General features: G+C 41.7%; 1 protein-coding gene across 2 annotated transcripts in view; it reads left to right on the top strand.

The window, feature by feature from the left end:
* fam110b (family with sequence similarity 110 member B) overlaps positions 1-24,239 on the top strand; it is a 116,365-nt gene extending 92,126 nt beyond the window's left edge. For both annotated transcript variants that reach the window (XM_055202319.2, XM_073876101.1), the window contains exon 3: positions 21,761-24,239. In XM_055202319.2, the coding sequence (XP_055058294.1) occupies positions 22,075-23,274 (1,200 nt within the window). In that variant the 5' untranslated portion in view covers positions 21,761-22,074 and the 3' untranslated portion in view covers positions 23,275-24,239. The remainder of the gene's footprint in view (positions 1-21,760) is intronic.
* The last annotated feature ends 2,015 nt before the right edge of the window (positions 24,240-26,254 follow it).

Genomic DNA, 26,254 nt, shown 5'->3' with positions numbered 1-26,254 from the left:
CGATGCGATCGGAATCTTCAGACGAACAAACACCCCACGTGTCATCACTATAAGACTTTTTTTGCCTTAGATATTAGACACTTCCTGTTTCTCTGATTTCGCCATGATTTTGCCACTTCGCCATGGCAACACCGTTCGAGATATCAAAAATCCCTTCGCAATTTAGCAAGTCCAATGTCTTGACATCATGATCACCACATTTGGTGTCATTTGCATGAATCCCCTAGGAGGAGTATTCAAAAGTTCACCGCATGCATTTTTTAAACAATCCAAAATGGCGGACTTCCTGTTGGGCGGAGCTAAAATGTTAGAGGGCAAAAGTTGTTCGGGTCGATGAGATCTATATGTGTACCAACTTTCGTAAATGTGCGTACATGTTTGCCCGATCTGTGCACTCCTGTTTGTTTTTGCATTACAGGGGGCGCTACAGAGCCCCCGTGCCACGCCCGTGTTCCAGCCTTTGGCTTTCGGCGATCACGGACGACTCTGATGTCTGTGCCAAATTTCAAGAGTTTTCGAGTATGTTAAGGCCCCCAAAATGTCCAAAAGTGTTGAAAAAAAAATAAATAAATAAATAAATAAAAATATAGCTGCAAGCAGCAATGGCGGGCCCTCGCACGTTGTTTTTCCGCTACACGGTGCCTCCGAGAAAACGATGCAAAGTGGGCACGTGCATCAAGTGGGTAAATATCAGTGGACTATTTCATGTTGCTACTGACCAATTTGGGTACTGTAAATAAAAGAAACCCACATTTAGACAAACGGGGCGCTAGTGAGCCACTAAATAGACACGCCTTTATCTGACCTTTTTGTCAAAACTTAACAGCTGACAACTCTCATGTGTGTGCCAAATTTAAAGTTAATCTAAGCACGCCAAGAGCCTTAAATATGCCTGAAATTAAAGTAAAGTTTGAAGCGTTGCCATGGAAACAGCGTTCGAGATGTCAAAAATTCCTTCGCAATTTAGCATCTACAATGTCTCAGCATCATGTTGACCACTTTTGGTGTAAATCGCATAAACATTCTAGGAGGAGTATTTAAAAGAACATCACATGGAACTGTCAAAAAAATCAACCTTTGTGACTGCAACACTTCCTGGCGCCTGGTGGTGGCGCTATACCCGAGACTCACAAAATAGGCACATCGATGCAATTAGAATCTTCAGACGAACAAACACCCCGTGTGTCATCATAATAAGACATTTTTTACCTTAGATATTAGACACTTCCTGTTTCTCTGATTTCGCCATGAATTTGTCGCCTCGTCATGGCAGAACCGTTCGAGATATCAAAAATTCCTTCGCAATTTAGCAAGTACAATGTCTCGGCATCATGATCACCACGTTTGGTGTCAACCCCATGAATTCCCTAGAAGGAGTATTCAAAAGTTCACAGTATGCTTTTTTAAACCATCCAAAATGGCCGACTTCCTGTTGGGCGGAGCTAATAGGTTTGATTGTGAAAGTTGTTTGGGTCGATGGGATCTATATACGTACCAACTCTGGTACATGTGCGTACATGTTTGCCCGATTTGTGCACCAATATTTTTTTTGCATTACAGGGGGCGCTACAGAGCCCTACTGCCACGCCCGTGTTCCAGCATTTGCCCGGTCCTAATGGCCGACGTCTTTGAGGTCTGTGCCAAATTCCCGGTGTTTTCGAGCATGTTAAGGCACCCAAAGTGCATGCCAAGTGCTTAAATATGCCTGAAAATGAAAGTAAAGTTTGACGTGTTGCCATGGGAGCAGCATTCGAGATATCAAAAATCCCTTCGCAATTTATCATCTACAATGTCTCAGCATCATGTTGACCACTTTTGGTGTCAATCGCACGAAAATCCCAAGAGGAGTACCCAAAAGAACATCGCATGGAACTGCCAAAAAATTCACCTTTTGTGACTGCCACACTTCCTGGTGCCTGGTGGTGGCGCTATACCCGGGAGTCACAACAGGCACATCGATGCGACCGGAACCCTCAGACGAACAAAAACCCCGCGCGTCATCACAATAAGACATTTTTTGCCTTAGATATTAGACACTTCCTGTTTCTCTGATTTCGCCATGAATTTGTCGCCTCGCCATGACAAAACCGTTCGAGATATCAAAAATCCCTTCGCAATTTAGCAAGTACAATGTCTCAGCTTCATGATCACCACGTTTGGTGTCAATCCCATTAATCCACTAGGAGGAGTATTTAAAAGTTCACCGCATGCATTTTTTAAACAATCCAAAATGGCCGACTTCCTGTTGGGCGGAGCTAATATGTTAGAGTACGAAAGTTGTTCGGGTCGATGAGATCTATATGCGTACCAACTTTCGTACATGTGCGTACATGTTTGTCCGATCTGTGCACCAATGTTTTTTTTTTCATTACAGGGGGCGCTACAGAGCCCCCCTGCCACGCCCGTGTTCCAGCCTTTGGTTTTCTGCGATGACGGACGACTCTGACGTCTGTGCCAAATTTCAAGAGTTTTCGAGTATGTTAAGGCACTCAAAATTCCCAAAAGTGTTGAAAAAAATAATAAAAAAAAAAAAAAAAAAAAAAAAAAATAATAAAAAATATAGCTGCAAGCAGCAATGGCGGGCCCTCGCACGTTTATTTACCGCTACACGGTGCCTCCGACAAAACGATGCACGGTGGGTAAGTGCATCAAGTGGGTAAATATCAGTGGACTATTTTATGTTGTTACTGACCCATTTGTGGACTGTAGGTAAAAGAAACCCCACATTTTAGACAAATGGGGGCGCTAGTGAGCCACTTAAGAGAAACGCCTATATCTGACCTTTTTGTGCACAGTTAATAGCCAACAACTCTGATGTGTCTGCCAACTTTTAGGTTAATCTAAGCATGCCAAGAGCCCTAAATATGCCTGAAATAAAAGTAAAGTTTGGGGCGTTGCCATGGGAACAGCGTTCAAGATATCAAAAATCCCTTCGCAATTTATCATCTACAATGTCTCAGCATCATGTTGACCACTTTTGGTGTCAATTGCATGAAAATCCTTGGAGGAGTATTTAAAAGAACATCACATGGAACTGTCAAAAAATCCACCTTGGTGACTGACACACTTCCTGGCGCCTGGTGGTGGCGCTATACCATGGAGTCACAATAGGCACATTGATGCAATCAGAATCTTTAGACGAACAAACACCCTGCGTGTCATCATAATAAGACATTTTTTACTTTAGATATTAGACACTTCCTGTTTCTCTGATTTCGCCATGAATGTGTCACCTCGCCATGGCAGAACCGTTCGAGATATCAAAAATCCCTTCACAAATTAGCAAGAACAATGTCTCGCCATCATGTTCACCACGTTTGGTGTCAATCCCATGAATCCCCTAGAAGGAGTATTCAAAAGTTCACCGTATGCATTTTTGAAACCATCCAAAATGGCCGACTTCCTGTTGGGCGGAGCTAATAGGTTTGATTGTGAAAATTGTTCGTGTCGATGGGATCTATATACGTACCAACTCTCGTACATGTGCGTACATGTTTGCCCGATTTGTGCACCAATAATTTTTTTGCATTATAGGGGGCGCTACAGAGCCTTACTGCCACGGCCATGTTCCAGCGTTTGCCCGGTCCTAATGGCCGATGACTTTGAGGTCTGTGCCAAATTCCCGGTGTTTTCGAGCATGTTAAGGCACCCAAAGTGCATGCCAAGTGCTTAAATATGCCTGAAAATGAAAGTAAAATTTGACGTGTTGCCAATGGAGCAGCATTCGAGATATCAAAAATCCCTTCGCAATTTATCATCTACAATGTCTCAGCATCATGTTGACCACTTTTGGTGTCAATCGCATGAAAATCCTAGGAGGAGTATTTAAAAGTTCACCGCATGCAACTGTCAAAAAATCCACCTTTTGTGACTGTCACACTTCCTGGCGCCTGGTGGTGGCGCTATACCCGAGACTCACAATAGGCACATCGATGCGATCGGAATCCTTGGCCGAACATACACACTGCGTTTCATCCCAATAAGACATTTTTTGCTTTAGATATTAGACACTTCCTGTTTCTCTGAATTCGCCATAAATTTGTCGCCTCGCCATGGCAACACCGTTCGAGATATCAAAAATCCCTTCGCAATTTAGCAAGTCCAATGTCTCAGCATCATCTTCACCACGTTTGGTGTCAATCGTATGAATTCCCTAGGAGAAGTATTTAAAAATTCATGACTGACACACTTCCTGGCGCTTGGTGGTGGCGCTATACCCGGGAGTCACAATAGGCACATCGATGCGATCGGAATCATCAGACAAACAAACACCCCGCATGGCATCACAATAAGAAATTTTTTGGCTTACATATTAGACACTTCCTGTTTCTCTAAATTCGCCATGACTTTGTCACCTCGCCATGGCAGAACCGTTCGAGATATCAAAAATCCCTTCGCAATTTAGCAAGTACAATGTCTTGACATCATGATCACCACGTTTGATGTCAATCCCATGAATCCCCTAGAAGGAGTATTTAAAAGTTCACCGCATGCATTTTTTAAACAATCCAAAATGGCCGACTTCCTGTTGGGCGGAGCTAAAATGTTAGAGGGCGAAAGTTGTTCGGGTCGATGAGATCTATATGCGTACCAACTCTCGTACATGTGCGTACATGTTTGCCCGATCTGTGCACCAATGTTTTTTTTTGCATTACAGGGGGCGCTACAGAGCCCCTGTGCCACGCCCGTGTTCCAGCCTTTGCCCGTTCGCAATGACGGACGACTTTGACGTCCGTGCCAAATTTCAAGAGTTTTCGAGTATGTTTAGGCACCCAAAATGCCCAAAAGTGTTAAAAAAAATAAAAATAATAAAAAAAAAAAAAAAAAAAATAATAAATCCTAAGAAAAACAATAGGGCTTCGCACCTTTCGGTGCAGGCCATTCTGGCCTGCTCCTCGGTGCTCGGGCCCTAATAATAATTCGAGCAAAATCAATAGGGCTTCGCACCTTTCGGTGCAGGCCATTCTGGCCTGCTCCTCGGTGCTCGGGCCCTAAATATAGCTGCAAGCAGCGATGGCGGGCCCTCGCACGTTTGTTTACCGCTACACGGTGCCTCCGAGAAAACGATGCACGGTGGGCAAGTGCATCAAGTGGGTAAATATCATGCTGCTACTGACCCATTTAGGTACTGTAGGTAAAAGAAACCCCACATTTTAGACAAACGGGGGCGCTAGTGAGCCACTAAATAGACACGCCTTTATCTGACGTTTTTGTCAACACTTAACAGCCGACAAATCTGATGTGTGTGCCAAATTTAAAGTTAATCTAAGCACACCAAGAGCCTTAAATATGCCTGACATAAAAGTAAAGTTTGACACATTGCCATGGGAACAGCGTTAGAGATGTCAAAAATTCCTTCGCAATTTAGCCTCTACAATGTCTCAGCATCATGTTGACAACTTTTGGTGTGAATTGCATTATTTCCCTAGAAGGAGTATTAAAAAGAACATTGCATGCGACTGTCAGGCTAAAAGAAGCCTTTAAAATGAAAGTAAAAAGTTTGACGCGTTGCCATGGGAACAGCGTTTGAGATATCAAAAATCCCTTCACTACTTATCATCTCCAATGTCTCGGCATCATGTTGACCACGTTTGGTGTCAATCGCATGAATATCCTAGAAGGAGTATTGAAAAGTTCACTGCATGCAACTGAAGGGCTTAAATATGCCTTTAAAATGAAAGTAAAGTTTGACGCGTTGTCATGGGAACAACGTTTGAGATATCAAAAATCCCTTCACAATTTATCATCTACTATGTCTTGGCATCATGTTGACCACTTTTGGTGTCAATCGCATAAACATTCTAGGACGAGTATTTAAAAGAACATCACATGGAGCTGTCAAAAAAATCAACCTTTGTGACTGCAACACTTCCTGGCGCCTGGTGGTGGCGCTATACCCGAGACTTACAATAGGCACATCGATGCGATCGGAATCTTCAGACGAACAAACACCCCGCGTGTCATCACTATAAGAAATTTTTTGCCTTAGATATTAGACACTTCCTGTTTCTCTGATTTTGCCATGACTTTGCCGCTTAGCCATGGCAACACCGTTCGAGATATCAAAAATCCCTTCGCAATTTAGCAAGTCCAATGTCTTGACATCATGATCACCACGTTTGGTGTCATTTGCATGAATCCCCTAGGAGGAGTATTCAAAAGTTCACCGCATGCATTTTTTAAACAATCCAAAATGGCGGACTTCCTGTTGGGCGGAGCTAAAATGTTAGAGGGCGAAAGTTGTTCGGGTCGATGAGATCTATATGTGTACCAACTTTCGTAAATGTGCGTACATGTTTGCCCGATCTGTGCACTCCTGTTTGTTTTTGCATTACAGGGGGCGCTACAGAGCCCCCGTGCCACGCCCGTGATCCAGCCTTTGGCTTTCGGCGATCACGGACGACTCTGATGTCTGTGCCAAATTTCAAGAGTTTTCGAGTATGTTAAGGCCCCCAAAATGTCCAAAAGTGTTGAAAAAAATAATAAAAAAAAAAAAAATAAAAATAAATATAGCTGCAAGCAGCAATGGCGGGCCCTCGCACGTTATTTTACCGCCACACAGTGCCTCCGAGAAAACGATGCACGGTGGGCATGTGCATCAAGTGGGTTAATATCAGTGGACTATTTCATGTTGCTACTGATCCATCTAGGTACTGTAGGTAAAAGAAACCCCACATTTTAGACAAACGGGGGCGTTAGTGAGACACTAAATAGACACGCCTTTATCTGACTTTTTGTCAACACTTAACAACCGACAACTCTGATGTGTGTGCCAAATTTAAATTTAATCTAAGCACGCAAAGAGCCTTAAATATGCCTGAAATAAAAGTAAAGTTTGACGTGTTGCCATGGGAACAGCGTTCGAGGTGTCAAAAATTCCTTCGCAATTTAGCATCTACAATGTCTCAGCATCATGTTGACCACTTTTGGTGTCAATCGCATGAATCCCATACGAGGAGTATTCAAAAGTTCACAGCATGTAACTGTCAGTCTTAAATATGTGTAAAAATTAAAGTAAAGCTTGACACGTTGCCATGGGAACAGCGTTCGAGATATCAAAAATCCCTTCACAATTTAGCATCTACAATGTCTCAGCATCATGTTGACCACTTCTGGTGTCAATAACATTATTTACCTAGAAGGAGTATTTAAAAGAACATCGCATGCAACTGTAATGCTTAAATAAGCCTTTAAAATGAAAGTAAAATTTGTCGGGTGGCCATAGGAACAACATTCGAGATATCAAAAATCCCTTCGCAATTTATCATCTAAAATGTCTCGGCATCATGTTGACCACTTTTGGTGTCAATCGCATGAATATCCTAGAAGGAGTATTTAAAAGAACATCGGATAGAACTGTCAAAAAAATCAAGATTTGTGACTGACACACTTCCTGGCGCCTGGTGGTGGCGCTATACCCGAGACTTACAATAGGCACATCGATGCGATCGGAATCTTCAGACGAACAAACACCCCGCGTGGCATCACAATAAGAAATTTTTTGGCTTACATATTAGACACTTCCTGTTTCTCTAAATTCGCCACAACTTTGTCACCTCGCCATGGCAGAACCGTTCGAGATATCAAAAATCCCTTCGCAATTTAGCAAGTACAATGTCTTGACATCATGATCACCACGTTTGATGTCAATCCCATGAATCCCCTAGAAGGAGTATTTAAAAGTTCACCGCATGCATTTTTTAAACAATCCAAAATGGCCGACTTCCTGTTGGGCGGAGCTAAAATGTTAGAGGGCGAAAGTTGTTCGGGTCGATGAGATCTATATGCGTACCAACTCTCGTACATGTGCGTACATGTTTGCCCGATCTGTGCACCAATGTTTTTTTTTGCATTACAGGGGGCGCTACAGAGCCCCTGTGCCACGCCCGTGTTCCAGCCTTTGCCCGTTCGCAATGACGGACGACTTTGACGTCCGTGCCAAATTTCAAGAGTTTTCGAGTATGTTTAGGCACCCAAAATGCCCAAAAGTGTTAAAAAAAATAAAAATAATAATAAAAAAAAAAAAAAAAATAATAAATCCTAAGAAAAACAATAGGGCTTCGCACCTTTCGGTGCAGGCCATTCTGGCCTGCTCCTCGGTGCTCGGGCCCTAATAATAATTCGAGCAAAATCAATAGGGCTTCGCACCTTTCGGTGCAGGCCATTCTGGCCTGCTCCTCGGTGCTCGGGCCCTAAATATAGCTGCAAGCAGCGATGGCGGGCCCTCGCACGTTTGTTTACCGCTACACGGTGCCTCCGAGAAAACGATGCACGGTGGGCAAGTGCATCAAGTGGGTAAATATCATGCTGCTACTGACCCATTTAGGTACTGTAGGTAAAAGAAACCCCACATTTTAGACAAACGGGGGCGCTAGTGAGCCACTAAATAGACACGCCTTTATCTGACGTTTTTGTCAACACTTAACAGCCGACAAATCTGATGTGTGTGCCAAATTTAAAGTTAATCTAAGCACACCAAGAGCCTTAAATATGCCTGACATAAAAGTAAAGTTTGACACATTGCCATGGGAACAGCGTTAGAGATGTCAAAAATTCCTTCGCAATTTAGCCTCTACAATGTCTCAGCATCATGTTGACAACTTTTGGTGTGAATTGCATTATTTCCCTAGAAGGAGTATTAAAAAGAACATTGCATGCGACTGTCAGGCTAAAAGAAGCCTTTAAAATGAAAGTAAAAAGTTTGACGCGTTGCCATGGGAACAGCGTTTGAGATATCAAAAATCCCTTCACTACTTATCATCTCCAATGTCTCGGCATCATGTTGACCACGTTTGGTGTCAATCGCATGAATATCCTAGAAGGAGTATTGAAAAGTTCACTGCATGCAACTGAAGGGCTTAAATATGCCTTTAAAATGAAAGTAAAGTTTGACGCGTTGTCATGGGAACAACGTTTGAGATATCAAAAATCCCTTCACAATTTATCATCTACTATGTCTTGGCATCATGTTGACCACTTTTGGTGTCAATCGCATAAACATTCTAGGACGAGTATTTAAAAGAACATCACATGGAGCTGTCAAAAAAATCAACCTTTGTGACTGCAACACTTCCTGGCGCCTGGTGGTGGCGCTATACCCGAGACTTACAATAGGCACATCGATGCGATCGGAATCTTCAGACGAACAAACACCCCGCGTGTCATCACTATAAGAAATTTTTTGCCTTAGATATTAGACACTTCCTGTTTCTCTGATTTTGCCATGACTTTGCCGCTTAGCCATGGCAACACCGTTCGAGATATCAAAAATCCCTTCGCAATTTAGCAAGTCCAATGTCTTGACATCATGATCACCACGTTTGGTGTCATTTGCATGAATCCCCTAGGAGGAGTATTCAAAAGTTCACCGCATGCATTTTTTAAACAATCCAAAATGGCGGACTTCCTGTTGGGCGGAGCTAAAATGTTAGAGGGCGAAAGTTGTTCGGGTCGATGAGATCTATATGTGTACCAACTTTCGTAAATGTGCGTACATGTTTGCCCGATCTGTGCACTCCTGTTTGTTTTTGCATTACAGGGGGCGCTACAGAGCCCCCGTGCCACGCCCGTGATCCAGCCTTTGGCTTTCGGCGATCACGGACGACTCTGATGTCTGTGCCAAATTTCAAGAGTTTTCGAGTATGTTAAGGCCCCCAAAATGTCCAAAAGTGTTGAAAAAAATAATAAAAAAAAAAAAAATAAAAATAAATATAGCTGCAAGCAGCAATGGCGGGCCCTCGCACGTTATTTTACCGCCACACAGTGCCTCCGAGAAAACGATGCACGGTGGGCATGTGCATCAAGTGGGTTAATATCAGTGGACTATTTCATGTTGCTACTGATCCATCTAGGTACTGTAGGTAAAAGAAACCCCACATTTTAGACAAACGGGGGCGTTAGTGAGACACTAAATAGACACGCCTTTATCTGACTTTTTGTCAACACTTAACAACCGACAACTCTGATGTGTGTGCCAAATTTAAATTTAATCTAAGCACGCAAAGAGCCTTAAATATGCCTGAAATAAAAGTAAAGTTTGACGTGTTGCCATGGGAACAGCGTTCGAGGTGTCAAAAATTCCTTCGCAATTTAGCATCTACAATGTCTCAGCATCATGTTGACCACTTTTGGTGTCAATCGCATGAATCCCATACGAGGAGTATTCAAAAGTTCACAGCATGTAACTGTCAGTCTTAAATATGTGTAAAAATTAAAGTAAAGCTTGACACGTTGCCATGGGAACAGCGTTCGAGATATCAAAAATCCCTTCACAATTTAGCATCTACAATGTCTCAGCATCATGTTGACCACTTCTGGTGTCAATAACATTATTTACCTAGAAGGAGTATTTAAAAGAACATCGCATGCAACTGTAATGCTTAAATAAGCCTTTAAAATGAAAGTAAAATTTGTCGGGTGGCCATAGGAACAACATTCGAGATATCAAAAATCCCTTCGCAATTTATCATCTAAAATGTCTCGGCATCATGTTGACCACTTTTGGTGTCAATCGCATGAATATCCTAGAAGGAGTATTTAAAAGAACATCGGATAGAACTGTCAAAAAAATCAAGATTTGTGACTGACACACTTCCTGGCGCCTGGTGGTGGCGCTATACCCGAGACTTACAATAGGCACATCGATGCGATCGGAATCTTCAGACGAACAAACACCCCGCGTGTCATCACTATAAGACATTTTTTGCCTTAGATATTAGACGTTTCCTGTTTCTCTGATTTCGCCACAACTTTGTCGCCTTGCCATGTCAGAACCGTTCAAGATATCAAAAATCCCTTCGCAATTTAGCAAGTACAATGTCTCGACATCATGATCACCACGTTTGGTGTCAATCCCATGTATTCCCTCGAAGGAGTATTCAAAAGTTCACTGCATGGATTTTTTAAACAATCCAAAATGGCCGACTTCCTGTTGGGCGGAGCTAATAGGTTAGAGTGCGAAAGTTGTTCGGGTCGATGAGATCTATATGTGTACCAACTTTCGTACATGTGCGTACATGTTTGCCCGATCTGCGCACTCCTGTGTGTTTTTGCATTACAGGGGGCGCTACAGAGCCCCCGTGCCACGCCCGTGTTCCAGCCTTTGGCTTTCGGCGATCACGGACGACTCTGATGTCTGTGCCAAATTTCAAGAGTTTTCGAGTATGTTAAGGCCCCCAAAATGCCCAAAAGTGTTGAAAAAAATAATAAAAAAAAAAAAAATAATAATAATAAAAATAATAATCCGAGCAAAAACAATAGGGCTTCGCACCTTTCGGTGCAGGCCATTCTGGCCTGCTCCTCGGTGCTCGGGCCCTAATAATCCGAGCAAAAACAATAGGGCTTCGCACCTTTCGGTGCAGGCCATTCTGGCCTGCTCCTCGGTGCTCGGGCCCTAATAATAATCCGAGCAAAAACAATAGGGCTTCGCACCTTTCGGTGCAGGCCATTCTGGCCTGCTCCTCGGTGCTCGGGCCCTAATAACACACAAATACAAAACAAATAGTGGTCTGACGCTTTCAGTGTCGGCCAGACGGTCTCTTTCCGTCTAAGTGGGCGGTTCTTGGCTGGTATAGGAGCTGCAATGTGGACCAGACCATATGCTGTTTAGTCAAAGGTTTGGCTACACGAGACCTCATTCTCTCCAGCAACATTTTATTTAACTACAGCTGTAATGCTGTAGTTTAGAGATAATGTTATAGTTTATGTGTAATGATGAGTCATGTTAACCCATACGCTGAGACCGGAAAGGATTCAGAGTGAACCAGTCCATAGCATCAGTGATACCAGCCAACTAAGATCAAGTTTACTTGGTCACTGCTGTCCTCCTGCTCCTCCCTGAGTACAACTAACTAACAACTAAACAGATAAGAGAAATAAAGCATTAGGTGTAGAAGTTTAGGCACCTTCCACTTTTTGATGGATTATCGTAGGTTTCTCACATTGAGAGAGAGAGTCTATGATAAAACTGTGGACGTGATCAGTCTTTCACTGTTCATGAGAGATTAAAGCCCATAATCTTTGCCTACCAGACTGTGGCACACAAGTAAATTGTGATTTTAATAGTTTTTAGTTGCATAACGTTAATCTGTAATTCCAGTTTCAATCAGCATTTTGCCACTGGTGGATTTAAATTATATACAGGAATTAAAAGATATTCCTCTGTGCTTTTCATGCAAGTATTGTTGTATAATGTATTATTTACACACATCTGTTATCTTAGGTTGAACACTCTACTTCTGTTTGTGTCAAGGCAGACAACGGGGAACGTTTTCCAAGGAACTTTATTAGCCTTGGAGCCTATATGTGTTATTCCCAGGCACAGAGAATGGGAGTGACAGTGCTGCTGCGTTAGCATGATGTTTAAAAGTGGTTTAAAGGTCATTCCTTGATTCCAATAAGGAAATGGAGCTTATTTAAATGAAATGGTAAAGAAACCTGCTTGTGAATCAAAAAACAAGAGCCTTTTTTCAAGCTTGAATGCGTTGTTTTGATTTTGTATATTGTGACTGTCACCTGAGAATAGATTCACTGTTGCAACCTCTACACTTGAGCAGATAGCTCTATATAAAATACACTGTTCTTCTTTTAGTGTGGATGCAACGATGCCCCCTTTAATAGATTTGCGGTTTACCTTAGGGTTTATTTTTAGGCATTTTCTTTCATCACAAAGCTTTCAGACCTGAAGCACAGAGGACCTTGATTTACAGCAGAGGCACTGAGATTATAAATGTGCTTCAGAAAGCTCCACCTTTCAGTGCCAATGTCACAAATAAAAGCAAGTGTCTAGGAAATATGTGTCTGGAAATTTTGGCAGAAGAAAAGTCAGATGTGCGAACATTCCAGACCAGACGTGATGCCGGAGACAGATTTGTGTCACTTCAGATGTGCTGTGGATTTCACATTTTTTCCAACATCAGCGGGCTGGATTTTTGTAAAATCTCCCCACCCCCTTTGAGCAAATGCAGGTAGCTGGAGGGGATACAAACTCAAGTGCACATTAAATGTGTCAGCTAGTCCTGTTGTTTTTAACTGGTTTTGCTTCAGGACCCAGATTTTACATCGGACATAAGTAGTGATTATTTAGCATTTCAAATGTTTTATGCTCTTGGCACCCAATAATTCATCACACAAAACACAATGCGGCTGGCACAAACATCTGACTATACTAAAATTAATTTGCAGCAAAATATACTGTGTCAAGCTTAATTAAAGACACAACAACAAAAGATATGGTGAATGTTTTTATTTATTATTTGGTATACATTATTAATCAGTTTGTTGCTTTTGGATTTGATGTTGCTTTCCTGTTGTAGGCTACACAACACTAGAAGAAAGATTGGCATCCTATATTTGGGTCAAGACACCTTGTTAATACACACAAAAAATGCTGGGTTATTTTTAACCCAGTGTTGGGTCAAAAAGGGCAACCAGTTGGATTTTAATTTAACCTATCCTGGGTTGTTTCACTTTCAGCCCAGAATGCTGTTTTTTGAATCCATTGTTGGGTTAAAGGGGTGGTTCAATGGTATTTCATGCATTCTGACTTATTAACACAGTTATAGAGTTGTTTTCTCATGCTAAACGTAGGCAAAGTGTCAAAAGAGCAGTTGGGTGTGTTACAGAATATTTCTGTGCCGAATGCACTTCGCCAGGGTTCGTACAAGTTTCTGAAAGTTTTTTTTCGATTACAGGTCCAGCTGACGTTTCAGGGGTTTCTATACGTATCACTTATTTTTTTTGGGCACTTTCCCTGGAAAACCCCGCCCACCCGTCAATCAGTGGGAGACGCTAGAACTTGCTAACATCACATCACGCGACACAGCTTTGTTTAATTTCAAAACTCAACAATGGCACCAAAGGAGAAGTGTGTTTTTGGGTGAAGAAAGGAGAAGAAAGCCAGCCTTATGAAAAAGTGGATATAGTTTATTATCTGGGGTAGCAGCGGAGTTTTGCGTGTGTGTTTGATGCGCTAGATTTTTTCCAACCAGGTCATGAGTTGCATGCGGTAGGTAAGACTTCTGTCTTATGTTGGAAATAGGTGCGTGCATATTATATAAACGACACAAACATGTAGTTAATCATAAGTTAATCAGTGTTGTATAGTGTTGCATGACTCGGACTCGCTCCTCCCGCGATAGTAACTCCTCCTTCTTCATTTTTTCGTACGTTATCGGAATGATTCGATAAAGCTAATCTTTCTTTTATAAATCTGATTAAACTAAAGAATCTTCGGAGATATAAAGGATGTAATACTACTCTATAGGTCAGGGCTAGTCAACTGGCGGGCCAAGTGCGGCCCGCCAATCATCTTTATCCGGCCCGCCGGTCACCTTTGGCCGTTTCTCAATCGGAAGGCTGCAGCCTCCGAGGGTCGCACATGCAAACTGCATACGTCATCAAGTTTAAGTTAACTGAGCATTACATTCACAAATCATAAGCATATTACAACAATTTACGTTTAACTAAGAATAATAGTCAACTTTATAATTGTTAAAATTCTGAAATAAGACTTAATGACGTATGCAGCCTAGAAAAGCGACCTCTTGGAGGCTGCAGCCTTTATTGAGAAACTGATTTAAATTCAGCGTGGTTACTTTTACCTTTCCACTGTACAAGACAAAACAGAAAGGGGCTGTTTGGGGTGCCAACCATCTGCGGGTGCGTAATTATCTGATCCAATTCGAGCTTTGGATGCATTAAAGAAAATAAACTTATGCAACTACACCGCATGTGACGCGGCGACCGGAAGTGATGTATTTCAGTGTGTTCCAATCAAAACTGTGTACAAAGTTAAAATTATTAATTATTTTTTGTTTTACTTTATCAGTAACACTTGAATACTTTAATTACTGGTAAGTAAATTATTAACTATACATATATTCGTAATTTCGTAGAATAAAGGTTCTCTCCATAGACTGTAAAAAAAGATGGACGACGCGACGTCGCCTCCCACCATTGTAATGAATTGAAGCCAAAAATGTCCGACCACGGTCGCCGCCATGTTACGTAAAAACGTCAGTTTGGAGCCGAGGCATGCGCAGAAGGAATCGTCCGTGAAGCCAGAGGCGGAGCCGCGGTATCAAACTTCCGCCCAAACGCTCGCGCGGCCAATTCAACCACTCCAATCATAACGACACGCCCCGTTTCTATAGCATCAAATTACAAGCTAAAATGAAACTTATCACAAAAATGAACACTTGAACATATATCAGCGTGATAACAACTACTTGAAAGGACCAAAACCATCTTTCGAAAACTTTTATTGGAAGTGTAAATATTTTTTTTATTTAGAGCACAGTCCCATTCATTTGAATGGAGAGGGCGGGGTTATGACTTGTACTGCAGCCAGCCACCAGGGGGCGATCAAAGAGCCAGAGGCTTCACTTTTCAAGGCTTATGAGGCACACCCGGTTCTCTCCCATGACAAATTTACGATTAAACTGAATTTTCATTATGACTGCCACTAGAGGGCGAACTCCCGACAGTTATATCTATGTAATGTACAAGGCTGTTTAGCGTATATATCTATAAAATATTAAAAAAGAAAACATGTAGTGCAATTTTAGTCATTAGGAGAAGACTGGCTATATGTTGTGAATACTTGACATGTAACAATTAATGAAAGTTAAACAGTTATAAACAAAATATGTTTAGGAGTGTTGCTTTTACACTTTTACTATTAACATTTGGCTCTTACATGTTACACTGCAATTGTTTTTAAATATTAATAAAGAAAATATGAGTTTTCAGTCATTAAATTAAAAATTTATTTGTTTTGAAAATGCATGTTTTTAATGTTTTTTTCAAATATACTACAACAAAAGTAACAAAACCGACAACAACACACACACATATATGGTAAAAGTAAAAAATATATCAAAAGTAAAAATAGGGGTAAAAGTTTGGCCCGTGTCATATTTACAATTTTAAAATCTGGCCCCCGCAGAAAAGTAGTTGAAGACCCCTGCTATAGGTACTCCAGATTAACATCAGAAATGCAGAAACAGCGTGTGTTATGTGAGCTTTAAATATAAATATTTTCTGTATTTTATTAACCCAACTGCTGGACTATTTCCTTTTTGACCCAGCACTGAGTTAAAAATAAGGCAGCATGTTTTATAGAGTATTATGTTTATAAAATATACATAGTTTGTATTCTATGTATTAGGCTAATTGGAATATATCTTAGGCATTTATTTATTGATTGACTGTTGTTAGCGCACTATTGTTAAGTAAACAGAATGACAAAGCGAATGCTTTTTCTGACTAGCAATTGAAATCGATACACTTGAATAGCAAATTAAATGGATACACTTACATAGATTCAATGATTTACAATGGCAGTTTAATATTCTCTTCCCTTCTCATCTTTGCTACATGTATCTGCACAATTTCAAACCTTTGGGAGTCTCGTGTTTGTTTCAATGGTGGTGCTGGGCTCAGGCACATTCACATACACACCTGCTATGGGGGTGGGCCATGGCCTGGATGAGTGACGGAAGAAAAGAGCCAATGAGATGCTCTCCATTAGAGAACAGAGCTCTTTGGCTGGCTCAGTGAGTCAGTAGTCCAGCCCACTACACACAGCACCCATCCAGCTCCAAAGTCACACTCCTGTGCTGCTGCTGCTGCTGTGTAGATCAGCCAACAGATGGACGGCAGAATCTGTTGTTTATATAGCAGTTTATCAGACTGACATTCTCAATATTACGGCTCATTCATTTTACTGTAGGTCCGTGTCAGTCAGCTTGTCTGGCTTTGATGTAATCTCCTCGGATATACAGAGTAAAATATGATATAGGCCTACCGAATGGGTGATATTTAAAAAAATGGGCCATTGCAGTGGTGAACATGATGCTGTAACTAAAGATCTGGTGTAACTGAGTTGAAAAATGTTCAAATGCTCAGCTCGTCAATGTCACTTTTCATTCAGGCGTCCAATCACAGTGAAGGAGGGGCGGGTCAAATTTCACAACATCCAACCGGCGCATTGTTCAATGACAAACAGACATAAAAAAACAGAAGTATCAAAAAAAAAACAACGCTGGCAAGCGGCCACAGTTGCTGGCATTTCAATCGTGTTTAAACGTTTTGGTGTACACGCCTAGCCTGGCTGACACCAGACCAGTCTCATAGAGAATGAGACGTGGTCTGGGAACCATATGCTCATTTTCTCGTACTTGAGGCGTGGTTTACGAATGCACAGAGTCGTTTATTAGGCGCTACGAATGTCTATCAAATGTGTCTGTACGTAGCTCATAGCCAATCGTTTCAATTATACCAGATGATGTATGTAGAGCAACATCAATTCAAACGTAAATGACTTTTATCAGTTTGTATGCACACAGATGAAAGCTATGCAACTAAACCGGTAGCTGTATATTGATATTGAAAAGCAACACATTTTAGTGGCAACCACAGTAGTGGCATAATGACAATATGATATTAATAAATACCACTTACCATTTATAAGTTAATTGTACTTCGTCAACGACGATGCCTAGCAGGTTGGTCCTATAAAACTCTGTGGTTATCATGTCTTGCCATGTCCAAACATCCTTCTTGTTTAACGCCAAAAGTTGCTCTTTTTTAAATAAACTTGTGTTCAAAACTACTCGGGACACTATCTAAGGCTGCATTGAAAAGTAACTTTGCGTCTGTTGCCGTGTTATAACAAAAAACAAAACTGCTTCAGTGTGTCGCATAGACGTCGTCATCGTCTTGTTGCCCCCTCCCCGTTCTGTGATTGGTTCCCTATTTCAGGGGCAAAAAAGGGCCATAGTTTCCATGCTAGACTTGCGGCATGAATACATTTGCGCGCAAGGCAGCATGGGGAAACCCAGGCTAGTACACGCCTGCTTAATTCTTATTTTTTAAATACATGGTTCAAGGGTTCTTTTCAATCACTTTCTATAATTATGCATTTAAATAATTGTTTTTACAGATTGTATATTATATTTTTTAAATGCTTGAACAATGTTTTTATTTGCTTCAAAGTCACTATGCCGCCCTATTAGCAACACCTTCAGGTCGTGCTGAAGCAGAACTTGTCAAATTCTGCATGCACAAAGTTTTTTTTAACAGTTTGCGATTGGCTCTTTTTAATGGAAGGTGGGACTAGAGCAGCCATAATGACTGTTGCAATCTCCCCCATTCATATAGTGATGCATCTTGTTAATATTAAATATCTTGTTTTAAATGCCAGATCCAAAGCAGTATGAATAGGAAACCTCAGATAATACTGTAGTTTTCCTCACCTTGAGGAGTGTTACTAGAGGACAGGCCTTTAGACAAATATAATAAAAATGATTTTGCTGAAATCCAATCTTCTCTCTGTTTTATACTCGACAGTGTAACCCAGTACACCCGGTGGGACAATGGTGCTTAATATGATCTCAGAGAGATCGCTGATAAATGCAACAGACTTTGAATTTAATTTACATCAGAAGTAATGTGCATCTGTGAGCATTTTCCTGTTGTTATTTTGAAGTAGTTAAATGGCCTTAAAGCAGCAGTTTTTTTCTGTTTAAACTGCCTGCATGAGAACCGCTCACATGATCATCATGTGTTTGGGGTTAAATGACAAAAGTTGACCCTTTTAGATGGTAGAATTGCTCAGCTGATGTGGCATATTTTTTTGCATGTTTCTGTGATTTTTTTTTTTTTTTGAAGTAATGTGACTGATGCGGTCATACATTATAACATGGGGTTTACATTCCAAACGTGTACGTTATGTTAATTCGGATACGTCTTGCACCCTGCTAGTTCTACAATGAGAAATATTTCAAGTCCAATACAATATCTGAGGGGTACAATTTCTACATGACTTTTGCCATGCAACAGATTTGCTAAAAACAAAAGTCAAGCTATTGATTAAGTTGGTCAGGATTTCTTAAATGGCTTTAAAAATCTTTAAAGGTCCCGTTTTTTCATGATCCCATTTTTTAAACTTTAGTTAGCGTGTTGCTGTTAGAGCATAAATAACACCTGCAAAATGATAAAGCTCAAAGTTCACTGCCAGGTGATCTATATTGTTAAACAGAATTACCCTTTCAAAGCCTACATCGAATGGCCGGTTTGGACTACAGCCCTCTACGAGTCCTGGTTGAATGACGTCAATATTAGAGTTTTTGACTAAACTCCGTCTACAGGAATATGCCAGTTGCCGGCTAAGCTCAAATGGCTCTGGCTAAGCTAAGCTGCTATCGAATCACAACACTACTGTACTTACAGTGCTTTTTGGGAAATCATCCTCTCAATGGCTTAAAATGGTAGGATATGTAAAAAATATGGGTATGTTTCTGTTAACCACAGTATCATACACATAAGTCCTCATACACTATATTCCTTGTATACACACCTTCATGGACTGCTGATCTTGGAGCAGGGCATTGTGTTATATGTGTTTAAGAAATTGCGAGTCTAATTTCAGCAGGCCAGCTCGCAGGGATGGTGCTATGAGGTGAAGTGTTATTCTTACATGGCCGATAAGGGTGAGTGGGTGCATGGAGAAGGCCGTGGGGATTGTCTTTGGCTCTGCTAATTCAGATGGGCTTTGGAGGGGGGTGAGATGATGTGAGACGCTGCTGGCTGGAGTCCCACAGCTGGGTTTACTCTGTGTTTTGGGAGGAGGGGCTACAGTACTCAACAAAAGGTTTTAAAGGCTGTTTTTTTTCGTGTGGGAAAGTTTGGGGAGATTGTTTCGATTATTACTCTCTGCATGACCTGGGTTTTGCATGACTCTATGTTTTGTATTTATTCATGCATCCTAATCGAAAATGACCCATGGGTATTTTGTAGGAACTGTTTTTTTTGTCATATCCATTATTTTACTACTGAAGCAAAACCATGGGTATTTTGAGGTAACCAGGGTTTAACTATATTACCCATGCTTTTTTAATTGTAGTAAAACTAAGCTTAAAGAAATGAAAATTCTGTCATCATTTACTCATCCTTGTATGAAGAAGAAGATATTTTGATGGTAACAGTTGAAGGTACCCATTGAACAGTGGCGGCAGATGACGTTTTTTTCCGAGGGCGCACGATGCGAAGTTCGTCACAACATTTATGTAGTCCGTCATCTGTATGGTTCATAATTTCAATATATTTGTTCGGCGTGTCAAGTGGACATATGTGCATCACGTGTCTTGTCAAAATAAGTGCCTGCTGCAGACGCGTCTAAAGGGTTTACAATAAAAGAGACGCTCGCGTTTGCCAGATACTCGCATAATCTCATGCGTAATCCAGAATTTACTGTTAAGTAAGCGTCGGGCGTGTAGTTTGGGAACGTGAACGTCTCTTTTATCATTAACGTTTTTGACTCGTGTGTAGCAGGCACTTATTTTGACGACAACACGTGATACACATGGTTCACATGTTGCAACAAACACACATTTTGAAAACACGAGCAAAACACATGACACTACGAACACATATTTTGAATTTGCGCCCCTCGGAAGAGCAGTCACGAGCCGCCACTAGAAAATGATGACAGAATTTTCAACTATCCCTTTAATTTCCGTAAGCCAAAGAGGCAGCTGATAAAGCTTAACTTGAATTTGTCCCAGCATATTTCTTATAAAGGTCCAATTATTTTCTCTAATATTATAACATTTCCCATTCTGACATTTACAGACAAATTGTATAGCTTCCATCCAGCCCAAAAGTCATCCCAGTGGATGTTTCAAAGTGGCAAATGTAGACCAAATGAGAGCTTTTGGGTCTAGTGGGTCCTTGCTCGCTAATGTGAGCAATGTAATTAAATTATGTGAAGTTTTTACAGAAGAAGACTGTGCAGCAAATCCTTAGTGAGCTTGTGATAAAGAAGCCTGGGTGCCAAAATGATGAAGGACTGTATGTAATGACTGTGACTTGGGTGTTGTTATAAGATAAGGTTTTAGGACTTTGTAATGTTCTTATTATTAAAACACTACCACATTTAAGACTGCTGGACAAATATGACTTTATTATGTGAAATAATAGACCATAAAGCAGTATAGTGAAATAAAGGTAAACCTCATGAGCAAAGTCTCTAGGCTGATAGAATTAAAATGCGCTTAGATGAAAGTGTTTGGTGATTCTGTGAGTTCTGTGCTGATGTTTATTTCTTTTATTCATCTCTGCAGGCCTGAAATTGATAGGAAAGATCTGTCTGTTGTGCTATAAACTGCTTTGTCATAGCAATTTCCAAATCCATTGCAGCCACCATGAACACTGTTGTCCAAGAGCCTCTGTAATTACTTTTATTTATGAGACTAGTAAAGTTTTCCACCATTTTGTGTTTTCCTCTCTTCCCTGTTGTTCCCCTGCAAACAGCCTCAATTTTTTGGCAAGAGTATAAGCCCTGATACTACATTTATATCTCTCTGTACTATATCTCAAGATGCAGAGGAAATCCACTCATTGCTGAATCATCATTTCCCTGCATGCGTATGAGAATCATTTACTCCTTTTGTACTTTACTTGGTAACCAACCTTTTTTAGTTAGTGTTCCTGTAGCTCAATTGGTAGCATATAACTATAAACAACATTTACTTATACATGCTAGATAAATCCACATGCAGCAATCTACACAAATGTTATACAAAACCCTAAATGTTATTAATACCACTTAAACTGAGATTTGTATGTGATTTTATTAGATGTTTTCTAATGCTTACATCATCAGCCAACAGCATGCCTAAGTCTCATCTCTTCCTGTTGTTGCTAGGAATGTGATGTCACCTGCTCCCTTAACAGGGTTGGTCCTTGTGTGTTTCAGATCCTCAGCCTTGGCCAGGAACAAAGCAGCAGCGAGCAAGCTTTCCCCCACAATCCTCCCAGCCGGCAGAGCCTGACGGGGTGTACCCGCACCGACCTGAGCCGAGCGCTCTCTTTCTCCGTCGTGCGGGGCTTGGCTGCGTGGAGGAAGCAGGGTTAATTAATGAGCTGTGAGTATGAGGCCTCACTGCTGACAGCCAGTGGAGACGGGATTAATAATCCGGTCATCTGGCTTGATGTGTGTGCCTCCAGGCTGCCCCTTGACCACAGCCCACTGCGGAATCCACCACGGCGGCCGCCGAGAGACCAGCAGAGATGCCCACCGAGACGCTGCAGGCAGATAGCAAGCCCGGCGGCCATGGTGGGGCCTTTGCCTCAGCCGTCCCGCTCCGCATCCTCAACAAGGGGCCCGACTACTTCCGGCGCCAGACCGAGCCTAACCCCAAGCGGCTGAGTGCGGTGGAACGGCTAGAGGCTGATAAGGCCAAATACGTGAAGAGCCAGGAGGTCATCAACGCTAAGCAGGAACCCATCAAGCCACAGGTCATGGCCAAGCCCCCAGTCTGTCCGGTTCCTGCGAAGAGAAGTGGCAGTGTGGGATCTGGCCTGAAGGCCTCCAACAACAACGCCAAGTCAGACACCTGCGCTACCACCACCAAACGGGAGAATCTCAACCTGGAGATCTTAAAGAACATCTTAAATAGCTCCTCCTCATCCGAGGGGCCTGCCAAGGGGACGTCGCACAAAGTCGGGGCGCGGAGCTGGGCACCGCATCGCTCGTCAGAGTTTTCAGAACCCGGATGTCGTTCCTTTGGCGAATCACTTAAGGTGCCGTCATCTGCACAAGGCCGGCACAGTCCTCAGGGAGGCAACTTGAACCTGAGTCGCAGACTGTTGGAAGAGAGGTCGTTTGAGGCCGATGGCGAGCGGTCGCCACTGCACGCCTCTCACAGCTCCTCGGACATTCGCCGCATGTGTAATGGCAAACCACTCAGAGCGGCTCGCAGCAGCAGCTCTTCTGCCCCGCCGCTGCCTCCCAAGCCCAGCGCCAAAGCATTGGCCGCTTGTGACAATGCCCCCTGCTCCTCTGAAAGAGAGACATTGGCCGCTACTGCCACAGAACTTGAGCTGGAGTTGGGGAGTTCGGTGGCACGCAGACCCTCTCTGCACCGGTCCAAGTCTGACCTGAGCGACCGCTATGCTCGGGCCGGTGCTGACGTAGAACGCTTCTTTAACTATTGTGGGCTGGATCCCGAGGAGCTGGAGAGTGTCGGTGTGGAGAGCTTCGCCCGTGCCAACTCCGACATCGTTTCGCTCAACTTCCGTAGTGCCAGCATGATCAGCTCGGACTGCGAGCAGTCACGGCACAGTAACGATGACCTGTCCGACGAGGAGGACGATGCTGGTGAGCGCGTTCCTTATGGAATTTCTGCTGTGGAGCGAAATGCCCGAGTCATCAAGTGGCTATATAGCATCAAGCAGGCACGGGAGTCTCAAAAAGTCTCTCATGTTTAGGAGGAAGCAAGCTGTCCTCTTCCCAATCGGACTTGGGTACCTGCTTATTTTTGCTATCTTTAAATGGCAAAGCCTTTTAGTTAATGGCTCTTTTTAGTCGCTTTTCGCATTCAGTGTTCGTTGTCTGAATCTGCATGATTTGTTAGACACTCAACCTCTTGCGGCCTCCAGGTAATGCAGCTTATGTAGGAGCCTCTTTAAGGGTGGCTGCTTTAACACCATTGATCTGCGGGAAACAACTTCCTTTTCTTTCTTCTGTATTTTCTGCCTATGTCTGTCAAACTGATGTTATGATGCCAGCGCCTTTACAGGTGTTTTTATTTCACTTGGGCACACTGAGCCAGGAAGCCATATCGGTATGAATGCAGAGCTGCGGTGTGTTTGAAATTCTTTTGATTCTCTCTTTCTCTCTCTTGCTTACTCTCTCTTTTTTGACTTGCTCTTATGATGGATACAAGCTGTATGTATAAAAAACCTCTCTCCCCTGAATAGGCTCAGCAGAAGCATGTTTTAGTCTATTCTCAAGATCTCCACCATCCCACTTTTTCTGAATCAGCCTTGCACTGGTCATGTTGTTCCAGCAGCATCACGACACTGTTCAGCTTTATGTGGTTTGTTTTCAGTCTGTCTGTCCTTCATAACGTATGCTGGTTGATTATTTTTGTGGTACTAATGTTCAGAAAGGTGTAAATGCTGTAAGAATATGTATATAATTTTCAGAGTCATTGGAAAGGCGTTGTGCGATGATGATGCAAGCCTGCTGTGCTTTTGGTCTGTTACATTGTGAGGCTGTGTGAGAATTTGTCAATGATCAAATATGTACGACACTGTTGTTGCAATGAATAATATGTTCGGTATATTGAAGTTGGAGCTGTTAAAATTTCTGTCAAGAAATTTGTTCACATTTAGTTATTTTTCATTACAATAAATGGCTGATTTTGCCAACTTTTGTCATCAACTCAAAAGTTTCAATGCATTTTTTTGTGGTATACTTAGTAGGCAAATAGTGGTTGAAGAATCACAAAAGCCAGTCAAGTGCTAACCCTGAAAAAAAAAAAACGCTTTAAAATCATATATACTCGCACCTTATACATAATCCAGATCCTCCCTCAGCTGTTTGTGCCCTTAACTTTATTGCAGAGCTTGGCCGCCTGCAGGAGTCTAGGTATCTTTAATAGAGATGTTTGTACTGCCTGCTTTCTCAGGGCAAGAGGAAATGATCTAATTTATCACAAATGTTTAGAAAGTCCAGACTTCTGCACTGGAGGCCCCCTCACTCCCCAGAGCACCTAACTCACTCCCATAAACAAGCACGGAGGAGCCACAGGTCACAAGCTAGAACACTTACTTGAAACCTTATGTTTTACCCGACTTATTTTTTCACAACTTACAGAAAAAACTTCAACAAGAAAAGGCACCACATAATAATGATGTTTGCCAAGGCAAGAAACACTATTACTATTTCTTAGGTTTGAGGTTATGGTTGAGGGCATTTTTTAAATGTCATATGAAATTTAAAGGATTAGTCCATTTTCTTAAAAAAAAAAATACATATAATTTACTCACCACCATGTCATTCAGGATGTTGATGTCTTTGTTTAGGCGAGAAGAAATTCTGTTTTTCGAGGAAAACATTCCAGGATTTTTCTCATTTTGATGGACTTTGGTGGACCCCAACACTTAAGTTTTAATGCAGTATAAAATTGCAGTTTCAACGGAGTTTAAAGGTCTCTAAACGATCCCAAATGAGGCACAAGGGTCCCATCCAGCGAAACGATTGTCATTTTTGACAGGAGAAATAAAAAATGTGCACTTTTAAACCACATCTTCTCGTCTTCCTTTGGTCCAGTGACGCGCCAGCGTGACCTCACGCAATACGTCATCACGTCAAGAGGTCGCGGATGACGTATGCGAAACTACACCCCAGTGTTTACAAGTGTGGAGAAAGAGCACCGTTCCGACGTTGTTGCATGTCGGATGATACTAATTAATGTCTTTGTGTCAGTTTATTGTTTAAAATGGTCCGCAAATGTGCGTTTCATATACGTAACACGTGACCTCTCTACGTCACTAAGCAATTACGTGAGGTAGCGCTGGCGCATCACAGGACCGGAGATAGACGAGAAGTTGTGGTTAAAAATGCATATTTTTTATTTATCTTGTCAAAGATGACAATAGTTTCGCTAGATAAGACCCTAATGCCTCGTTTGGGATCGTTTAGAGTCCTTTGAAACTCTGTTGAAACTGCAATTTTAAACTGCATTAAAACTGTTAAGTGTTGGGGTCCATTTAAGTCAATTAAAATGACAAAAATCCTGGAATGTTTTCCTCAAAAAAAAAAATTCTTCTCGACTGAACAAAGAAAGACATCAACATTATGGATGACATGATGGTGAGTAAATTATCTGGATTTTTTAAAGAAAATTAAGAAAATGGACAAATCCTTTAAACTTTTTCGTATTAAACTTTGGCTTGTACCTTGCACCGTACTTCCTTGAAGGTGCTGTGTGTAAATTGTAGCAGCATCTAGTTGTGAGATTGTGAATGGCAGCCAACAGCTCACCCCTCAATTTCAAAACGCATATGGTAGCCACCACGGGACAAAAATGTGTTTGAGACAACGTAGGGATGAAACACACTGTGTAAAACAGTTTGTCTGTTTAGGGCTATCCATGTAAGAAGACCAGCGGTGTCTGATAAAAACGGCTGATTGTAATAAAAACAATACAGTTCATTATGTAAGGTCTTTATACTTCACTGATAATATAGTTATGTATATTATATTGCATTTCTGTCAAGAGATCCTTCTAAAAGTTACACAATATACCTCAATACTTATAGATGATTATAATGATTTTTGAGGATCTCACAATAAATTGACATTTATCAGGGATCAGAATGTCTGAGATTGTTTGGTATAGTAAGAAACTGCCTAATAACCACATAATGTGCTAAAACACACTCAAAACATCATAATGTC

This window comes from Misgurnus anguillicaudatus, chromosome 2 (genome assembly GCF_027580225.2).
Source record: "Misgurnus anguillicaudatus chromosome 2, ASM2758022v2, whole genome shotgun sequence".
NCBI lineage: Eukaryota > Metazoa > Chordata > Actinopteri > Cypriniformes > Cobitidae > Misgurnus > Misgurnus anguillicaudatus.
Note: the sequence above shows the minus strand (reverse complement) of the source record. Positions and strands in the feature narration are given on the sequence as shown.